Here is a 10759-nt window from a genome sequence, read left to right on the forward strand (position 1 = left end):
ATGTGACTAAAAATGCCATCTCTAGCAGCTTGACATTTGAAAACCTGACTTTGGAGCTACCTACTATCATTCTTGACAACCCAAACTCTTATGCTGCTGCTACTTGACAGATCCATATTGTAAACAGCTGCAAAAACTTGACGTCTAGCATAAGCTCCCTACCAGAGCTTATTGCCAGTTCCTTTGACCCAATTTTTGATCTTAAATTTGAATGGCTGAAGTGTATATTAGGACCATATCCAGGTTATGGTGTCAGCTGCAGAGAGCCTTAATATTTAAATTGTGGTATCTAAGGTTAATTGGTATAGGCAATAACCAGTTAGATATCAATAAGTATTCCACTAGTTCAGATTTAGTCAAAATGGAAGAGAATCTAAAATAAAGTACTTTTATTTATTCATTTTTTTTAAGTTAGTTTATTTTTTAAATTGATTCATTTATGCATTTTTGGCTTGCTGGGTCTTCGTTGCAGCACTGGGTCTTTGTTGCGGCACACGGGCTCTTTTTTGCGGCATGTGGGCTCAGTAGTTGCAGCTCGCAGTCTTAGTTGCAGTATGTGGGATCTTAGTTCCCCCACCAGGGATCGAACCTGGGCCCCCTGCATTGGGAACATAGAGTCTTAACCACTGACCACCAGGGAGCTCCCAAAGTACTTTTATTTTTTATTTAAAAAATTTTTTTTATTGGAGTACAATTGCTTTACAATATTGTTAGTTTCTGCTGTACAATGAAGTGAATGAGCTATATGTATACCTATATCCCCTCCCTCTTGGCCCTCCCTCCCATCCCCCCCCATCCCACCCATCTAGGAAGTCACAGAGCACCGAGCTGAGCTTCCTGTGCTTTATAGCAGGTTCCCACTAGCTATTTTACGCATGGTAGTGTATATATGTCAATCCTAATCTCCCAGTTAGTCCCCCCTCTCCCCCTCCCCCCCCAGCCCCATGTCCACAAATCCAGTCTCTGTGTCTGTGTTTCTATTCCTGTCCTCAAGTAGGTTCATCTGTACCATTTTTCTAGATTCCACATATATGCATTAATAGACAATATTTGTTTTTCTCTTTCTGGCTTACTTCACTCTGTATGACAGTCTCTAGGTCCGTCCACATCTCTACAAATGATCCAATTTCATTCTTTTTTACAGCTGACCAATATTCCATTGTATATATGTACCACATCTTCTTTATCCATTAATCTGTTGTTGGACATTTAGGCTGCTTCCATGTCCTGGCTATTGTAAATAGTGCTGCAATGAACATTGAGGTACATGTGTCAAAACCTTTTGAATTATGGTTTTCTCAAGGTATATGCCCAGTAGTGGGATTGATGTGTCATATGGTAGTTCTATTTTTGGTTTTTTAAGGAACCTCCATACTGTTCTCCACAGTGACTGTATCAATTTACTTTCCTACCAACAGTGTAAGAGGGTTCCCTTTTCTCCACACCCTCTCCAGCATTTATTGTTTGTAGATCTTTTGATGATGGCCATTCTGACTGGCGTGAGGTGATACCTCATTGTAGTTTTGATTTGCATTTCTCTAATAATTAGTGACATTGAGCATCCTTTCATGTGCCCCTTGGCCATCTGTATGTCCTCCTTAGACAGTTATCGATTTAGGTTTTCTGCCCATTTGTTGATTGGGTTGTTTGTTTTTTTGATATTGAGCTCCATGAGCTGTTTCTGTATTTTGGAGATTAATCCTTTGTCTGTTGTTTCATTTGCAAATATTTTCTCCCATTCTGAGTGTTGTCTTTTCATCTTGTTTATGGTTTCCTTTGCTGTGCAAAAGCTTTTAAGTTTAATTAGGTCCCATTTGTTTATTTTTGTTTTTTTATTTTCATTACTGTAGGAGGTTGGTCAAAAAAGATCTTGCTGTGGTTTATGTCAAAGAGTGTTCTTCCTGTGTTTTCCTCTAAGAGTTTTATAGTGTCCAGTCTTACATTTAGGTCTTTAATCCATTTGGAGTTTATTTTTGTGTATGGTGTTAGGGAGTGTTCTAATTTCATTCTTTTACATGTAGCTGTCCAGTTTTCCCAGCACCACTTATTGAAGAGGCTGTCTTTTCTCCATTGTATGTTCTTGCCTGCTTTGTCATAAATTCAGTGACCATATGTACATGGGTTTATCTCTGCTTTCTATCCTGTACCATTGATCTATATTTCTGTTTTTGTGCCAGTACCATATTATCTTGATTACTGTAGCTTTGTAGTACAGTCTGATCCTCCAAACTCCTGAGGGTCCCTCCAGGCGTGGGAACCCCTCCCCTCTCCCAGCCACCCCTCAGGAGCGCCAGTCCCATCCAGTCTCCACTCCTCCCCACTTGCTCCCCTCCATGTCCTACCCGGTCACTCAGGGGTTCCTCCCATCCCCTTGGGTGTCAAGGTCCCCCACCAGTGTCTGGTATGTGCCCTAGTTGTGGGGAGACATGAACTCTGTGTCTTTTTACTCTGCCATCTTGACTCCAAATTTCCCAAAGTACTTTTAAACAAAACAAGTTTCATTACATATTTTTGGAATTTTGCAGTATGTTTGGATACTTCTAGGAGTATCAGTGATATTTAAACTAGGACAGTGTATCCAACTTTCATGGAGGGTTAAAATAGAACTTTTAAGAAACTATTTGGGCTAGATATTTGGTATGCTAAGAGCTGGCATTAGGAAAATAGCCTGCGCTAAGATCTAAGAATTTACCCTTTTGTCTCTAAGGCATGTCTAAAGAAATTTTCATAGTTTTTAAGAGTCACACATAGCTTCTTAATATCCTTTTGGTAGCTAAGTCATAATTCCAAGTCTTCTTCCACATAGCCAGAGAACACTGATTCCCATCCAGGAAGTCAACCAACTGGTTGCAAACTGGTGCTTTCACCTACTATTCTGGGCTGCTACTCTTCACTGATTTCAAAAAACAAAACAAAACATTTTTTGAACTTTCCTAGTTGGTATCATTTCAGATGTGGCAAATACTATCTAACTTGTATCACAAGGACTTTTAGAGAAGGCTTCAGAGTATAGTAAGAAACATTTGTTTCTTTTGTCTTAATTAGCTTTTCCTATACTTTAGCTTATTTTATTTAGCTTTTTAGCATTTAATAAACAACATTGTACTGAGTGTTATACATGCAATCTGGTTGCTCTTCGTAAATATCTGTATATAAAATAAACTTGGTTAGATCATTTGCCTTAGGTTACACAGTAATTGGCAAAATCATGGAAAGCCCTTGGCTTTATACATAGTATAGTTCTCTCACATAGGTAAGATACTGGTTCATTCAGAAAATAATTTTATGTGTCTAGCACTGTGTTGGCTGGAGAGATACATGAAACCACGTAATCTCAGTTCATGTTTATATATTAACACTGAGAACTTTATTGGAGAGATAGGTTAAACTCTTTGTGTTCTTGTAAGTTTTAAACTTATTTTTATTTATTACATGAACAGTATTTTAACAAAAATCAGATAGTATTTGAACAGATATTAAAAGTTATGTATAAACTCATTATGTTAAATAAATTGCATTCATTTTGTATGTTCCAAATGTTGCATTACCATTTTTTCATATAGATGTAACATAATGAAGGTATAAACTTTTTAAGTAACATTTACGTTTTCTCTTCTTTTCTGCAGATGGCTGGTACCATTGATATGACTCTTCAAAGTGACATTATGACAATGTTTGAAAACAACTTTGATTAAAACTAGGTTTTTTAATTAACCATCAACTTAAATGAATAATACAAAAGATTAAAATGCAAATGGTAAAATGATTGCTTTCAGACACCAAGATACCAGTCTTATACTGTATTTTGACTGCTCTAAGATGATTAAACAATTTTCACTTAACGTTTTTTAATAGCTATATGTTCATTTTTTTAATGACATAATTTACAGGAAATTTTACAGTTCTGGATCCCTAAAAATTGAATAAATTCCCAAATGTTATTCATTTTACAAATAGTCTACTATATATTATAGGCCCTGTCTAATCAATGAAAATCCTAAAGAGATGGTGTCTTCCTGTTTAAAATATGAAGACTATACAAGGGTATCAAAAATATAGTTCTTGTTGAGTTTCTAATTTTGCTTTTTAGAGGGAGTTGTCATTTAATGGAGTTCAAACCTTATTTTATGGAGTGATGGGCCCTTTTGTAATGCAGATGTTTCAGTATTTTATTTATTTTTTTAAATTGAAGTATAATTAACCTACAACACTGTTATTTCCAGGTGTACAACATAGTGATTCAATACATCTGTACATTACAAAATGATCACCATGAGTTTTTAACTTTTAAAACAAATATTTGTCTGCCTTCAAAAATATTTAGAACCTCTAACAAACCATACTTGGTTTCTTTGAGTGTCAGGTTACATAAGATTCTCTATTGGTTCTATATTCAAAATTTATATTACCTACGGTTTGAAAGATGTTGAATTTGAGGCAAAATAGCAGTAGATATTAATTATGTATGCAAGTTTTTATAAGAATCTATACATTTCTTAATATGCATATGTGATAGCAATGGAAATCTAAAGTTTTACTTCACTAAGTATTTAAGTCTGTAAAATATTTTTGTTTCATCATTCTCAAGTTGGAATTATGTATAAGTCATGTATATCAGCTTCATGTATTTTAAAATTTTGGACTCTTGAAGTGTAACATTCAGGCACTATTCCAGTATCATCTAAAGTGAAAATTCAAAGTGTATGTGTATTGTACAAAAAGAAAGTTTTCTTGGCTTCATTTATTTTTATAATCAATATGATAATTTTTTGAAATATCTTTAAACTATTGACCATTTTAAAAACATGATTAACTAGTAGCTAAAATGGTGATGATACCTTCATGAAACATAGCCAGAATTAAAGTGAAAATCATACCTATTAAACTATATTTTTAACCAAGAAATTAGTATGCATATACTAAACAGCATGCATTGTTTTTCCTAAAAGATCATATAGATATATATTCTAATCTTTATTTATATATATAGTCTTAGATACTTCAGAAATGCATAGTGGTTACCTCTAGGTGATGGGATTACAGGATTTTTTTTTTGCTTTTTGGTTTTTTCCATTTTCTGTAGACTTTTCAGTATTTTCTGGTTCATTTAAATATTGATTGTGTAATGCTTTTATGATCTGTGGGAAATTTTCCATTTTGAAGAGAATAAAAATAGTAAATAAGAATTTAGTTCTGTCACATACACATTAAATCTTTCAACAACTGCCTTTCGATAACTAATAAAACTGCTCAATGAATGATCTTTGTCTATATCTAAAAAGAAAGTTCAGCTTCATTAACATATCCTTTTACATTAAATGGCTTACTTGAGGTTTTCCTATAAACATTTGCAGCAGTCCTTATAGAGAGCTGTGTTATGGTGATCAGTGTTTAGTTTAACCAGTTTCACACTTGAACCTTCGCTCAGTCTGTAAGGGGCCTGGCACATTGCAGATACTCAACAAAATTTTGGTAGGTTGATTGAAGGCAGTTCTGCAGAGAAATTATTGATGTATGACTGATCCTTCCTATGTTATGCATTATTTTTTAGTACAAAATTGGCTTCTCTTAACTTCTTGCATGGAGTTTACTTGTGTTAACAACATTCTCTATATAATCAACCTTTTTGCTTTTTTTTCCTTTTTGTTCTTGAGTTGTTCTGGAAGTGTGGTCCATGGACCAGCTGCATCAGCATCATCTGGGAACACGCAGATTCTCAGACTTCAGACTTACTAAATCAAAATAGGCCCAGCAACCTATAGTTGACCCTCCGGGTGATTCTAATATACACCAAAGTTTGGGAATCACTCCTCTAACTGAACCCTGGCTCTCTCCTACAGGCTGTCATTTAGTACTTGTTTTTTCCACTAATGGTTTTCTTATCTAGGGAGTGCTTCTTGCAGACCTTTCTCTCCTTCCCTAAATATCTCAGCTTTAAGTTTTTCATGATCATCAGACTATACCACCCATAGTCATTTAGCATCCCTGGTTCACTCCTCCTCGTTCCCCAGAGATTTTAGTCTCTGTTTCACTGTCACTCTCTAATTGATGCTTCTCAGTCCCTTGACTTCTCTGCTAATGACCTTAATATCTAATCAACTTTAGCGACTCCTTTGTCATTGCCAACAACTATAACTCTTCCTTAATCTCAGTTTCAAGCATCCTAGTCTCTCACTATTTACTCCTGTCTTTTTCTAGCTTAATCTGGAAAGGCCCTGACTCCAGCAATCATTAGACCTCACTAGGACCTACGATCCTTTAACCCTAGTGCCTTTTCACAGTACCTCTCCCCTCACACCCTCACATCTCTCCTCATCCAGAGTCTGTAGTACATTATCATTTATAATCGCTCCCTTGCATACACTGTCAACTCCACTGTTCCTTTCTTTGTTGAATTCACTTGGCAAAACTCCAGTCTTTATTAATCTGCCTGCTTGGCACCAATGAAACTGGTTAGAGAAAGACATACACCTCTAGCAAGAATAACAAAAAGAAAAAGACACAAATCACTACAGATCCTATAATCATTGAAAAGATAAAAGAGGGGCTCCCCTGGTGGCGCAGTGGTTGAGAGTCCGCCTGCCAATGCGGGGGACGCGGATTTGTGCCCCGGTCCGGGAAGATCCCACATGCCGCGGAGCGGCTGGGCGCGTGAGCCATGGCCGCTGAGCCTGCGTGTCCGGAGCCTGTGCTCCGCAATGGGAGAGGCCACAACAGTGAGAGGCCCACGTACCGCAAAAAAAAAAAAAAGATAAAAGGGAAATACTACAAATAACTTTACATTCATAAATTTGAAGAAATGGACCAACTCCTCAAAAAACATAAACCATCAAAACTCAATGTGAAATAATCTAAATAGCCCTGTACCATTAAAATTTTTTTAATTCATAATTTAATGGCTTCTGAAAAAAATCTCCAAGCCCATATGATTTCACTGAAAAATTATACCAAACATTTAAAGAAGGATTAATACCAGTGTTAAACAATCTCTTGGAAGAAAAAAATCTATTCTAGAAAATGCCTCTTCCAGAAATTGGCCTATTCTGTAATTTTTGTCAACAGGACACATTTTATCAACAGGAACAGGGAATACTTCCCAACTCATAAGGCCAGTAATACCAATACTACAATCAAAGACAGTACCAAAAAAAAAAACAAAAAAGCTGCAGACCATTATCTCTAATGAACTTAGACACAACAATCTTCAACAAAATACTAGCAGACCAAATCCCATAATGTATGAAAAGAATTCTACTCCAAGTGTGATTTATTTGAGTTATGCAAAAAAAAACCCAAGTTATACAAATTGGAAATGAATAAAACTTTTTGGTGTATTTTTATTTCTTTAGCTATAATTTCCCAAAATGTTAAATAATAGAAGCAATAGGAGTCATTTATATTTCCAATTTTAAAATGGCTGCAGGATTTCACCATAGGCTATTTTTGGGGGGTAACTATAATGTTTAAACAGTTTCTAAATTAATCTTGCTTTAAGGAACAGCTGCTGAATTTTTGCACATGATTTTCTACACAGAAAATCCAAGAAATCTAAAAAAAACTACAGCTAATAAGTGATTTAAGTAGGGTCACAGGATACAAAATCAACATACAAAAATCTGTTCTCTGCAGGCTAATGAGCATGTGAAAACAAAAACAGTAACGTTTATAATCACTCGAAAGAATATGGAATATTTAGGTATACACTTAACAAAACGTGTACAGGATCTGTATACTGAAAAGTACAAAATGCTTATGGAACAAATCAAAATAGAAAGACCTAAATAAATGAAGAGGCACACTGTGTTCATTAATTGGAAGACAACATAGTAAAGATGTCAGTTCTCTTCAAAATCACATCCTATCAAAACCCCGGCAGTTTTTCATAGACCTAAACAAGCTTATTCTAAAATGTATGTGGAATGGGAAAAGCACTAGAATACTTAAATAATATTGACAAAAAAGAATAGCATGAGGAATCATTCTGTGTGACATTAAGGCTTACTAAAAAGCTATAGTGAGGACTTCCCTGGTGGTCCAGTGGGTAAGACTCCGAGCTCCCAAAGCAGCGGGCCCAGGTTCGATCCCTGGTGGGGGAACTAGATTCCGTATGCATGCTGCAGCTAAGAGTCCGCATGCTGCAACTAAGAAACCCACATGCAGCAACAAAGATCCTGTGTACCACAACTAAGTCCCTGTACAGCCAAAATAAAATAAAATTTTAAAAAACTACAGTAATCAAGAAATGTATTAGTGAAGAGGTAGACCCAGAGATCAGTGGACTAGAACAGAATAGGGAACCCAGAAGCAGAACCATAAAAATATGCTCAATTGATTTTTGACAAAAGTGCAATTCAGTGGAGGAAGGATGGAAGGATAGTCTTTGTGGGGTTTTTTTAGTTTATTTTTGACTGTGTTGGGTCTTCGTTGCTGTGCAAGGGCTTTCTCTAGTTGCGGCGAGCAGGGGCTACTGTTTGTTGTGGTGTGTGTGCTTCTCATTGTGGTGGCTTCTCTTGTGGAGCACAGGCCCTAGGCACACGGGCTTCAATAGTTATGGCACATGGGCTCAGTAGTTGTGGCTTGTGGGCTCTAGAGCACAGGCTCAGTAGTTGTGGTGCACGGGCTTAGTTGCTCCGTGGCCTGTGGGATCTTCCTGGACCGGAGACTGAACCCGTGTCCCCTGCATTGGCAGGCGGATTCTTAACCACTGTGCCACCAGGGAAGTCCTGGAAGGATAGTCTTTACAACAAATGGTACTGGGGCAACTGGATATCCATAGCAAAAAAAAAAAAAAACAGACAATCTCAACCTAAGTCTCACATCTTATACAAAAATTAACTCAAAAATGCATCTTGGACTTAAATGTAAAATGTAAAACCATAAAATTTTAGGAAAAAAAACAAGAAAAATCTTTAGGCTCTGTGTGTTAAGCAAAAAGATTTTAGACTTGATACCAAAAGCATGATCCATAAATGAGAAATTGAGAAATTGGATCTTTTCAAATTAAAACTTTTGTTCTATGAAAAGATAAACTACAGATTAGGAACAAGTATTTGCAAACCACATACCTGACAAAGAAATATCATATATAAGAACTCTCAAAACAATTGTAAAAATATTAAGAAATGGGCAAAAGACATGAACAAAATTTCCTCAAAGAGAGGATACCTCTTTTCATATACACATGAAAGCATGTTCACCATCATTAGCCATCAGTGACATGTAAATTTGAACTGCAATGAGATATCACTGTACATCTATCAGAAAGGTTAAAATAAAAGAATAATGACACAAAACGCTGGCAAGGATGGAGAAAAACTGGGTCACTCAGATATTGCTGGTGGGAATATAATGGTAGAGCCACTCTAGAAACCAGTTTGCAGTTTCTTACAAACAAAACATGCAAAGCCATGTGACACAGCAATTGTACTCTTGGGCATTTATCTAAGATAAATGATAACTTATGATCACACAAAAATGTGTACACTAATGTTCCTAGCAGCTTTTTTCATAATAGTCAAAAACATCCAGATGTCATATAATAGGTAAATGGTTAAACAATTTGTAATATATACATACTGTGGAATACTACTCAGCAGTAAAGAGGAATGAACTATTGATATATACAATAACTTGAATTTATAGGGAATTATTATGCTGAGTAGGAAAAAATCCCCAAAGATCATATACTATATGATTTCACTTATATAACATTTTTGAAATGACAAAATTTTGGAAACAGAGGATAGATTAGCAGTCACCAAAGGTTAGGAATGAGGTGTAAGTATGGTTATTACAGGGCAACATGAGGGATACTTGTGGTAATGGAACTGTTCCGTATTCTTGATTTTGGTGGTGGGTGCACAAAGCCACATATATGATACAATTAGAAAGCATAAAGTACACTGGATAAAGTATACACAGGTTCTATTATTTCTCTTATAACTTTGTGATTGTGTCACTTGAAATGTCAATTTTAAAAAGGTAATACTCAGGGCTTCCCTGGTGGCGCAGTGGTTGGGAGTCCGCCTGCCGATGCAGGGGACGCGGGTTCGTGCCCCGGTCCGGGAGGATCCCACATGCTGCGGAGTGGCTGGGCCCGTGAGCCATGGCCGCAGGGCCTGTGTGTCTAAGTACTAAACTTATAGTGGTAATCATTTTACAATATATACAGATATCAAATCATTATGTTGTACACTTAAAACTAATAGTGTTATAAGTCAATTATATCCAATTTTTAAAAATTAGGGAATCGGGCTTCCACTTAGGATCTAGAAAACTGGAAAAAGCATTTCCCCCATCATTACAATGAATTAAAAAGCCAGAAAATCTTTAAATTCACAAATTAATCTGAGGGCTGACATTGCAGGGTAACCCAAAATCTAAGGAAACACAAATGCATCAAAGGAGAGACATGACATAAGCACTGGCTTACCTGAGGTCAGTACCACCAAATGCTATATAATCTGGCAACAACAACAATAAAAAATTACCTAAAAGTTCTAACAAATTGCTAAAGGCTGGTGTGGGCTAGCTTGAGAATATAGAACCATCGGGAACACAAGAGAAATCTGCCATCACTTTCTGGCTCTTCTCCACAGACCTCATCAGTACTTAAAAGAAAGATTTGGGGGTGAGGGTGGGGCAGGATGAGCGTTCTGAGAAAGCCGTCCTCTTGATGCAGGCCTAGAAGAGAAGAGCAGCAGATACAGGAAAAGCACAAAGGCCCTCCAGATCCTTCTCCCCCATCTTCCCTAAAAAA

At 36.5% G+C, this 10759-nt stretch overlaps 1 protein-coding gene across 1 annotated transcript in view; it reads left to right on the forward strand.

Moving 5' to 3' along the window:
• The window catches only part of BRDT (bromodomain testis associated), a 48987-nt gene extending 45292 nt beyond the window's left edge, over nucleotides 1–3695 (forward strand). The window contains exon 17 of the mRNA XM_065874690.1: nucleotides 3627–3695. Coding sequence (XP_065730762.1) covers nucleotides 3627–3695 — 69 coding nt within the window. The remainder of the gene's footprint in view (nucleotides 1–3626) is intronic.
• The last annotated feature ends 7064 nt before the right edge of the window (nucleotides 3696–10759 follow it).

The sequence above is a fragment of the Phocoena phocoena genome, chromosome 1 (genome assembly GCF_963924675.1).
Source record: "Phocoena phocoena chromosome 1, mPhoPho1.1, whole genome shotgun sequence".
Lineage (NCBI taxonomy): Eukaryota > Metazoa > Chordata > Mammalia > Artiodactyla > Phocoenidae > Phocoena > Phocoena phocoena.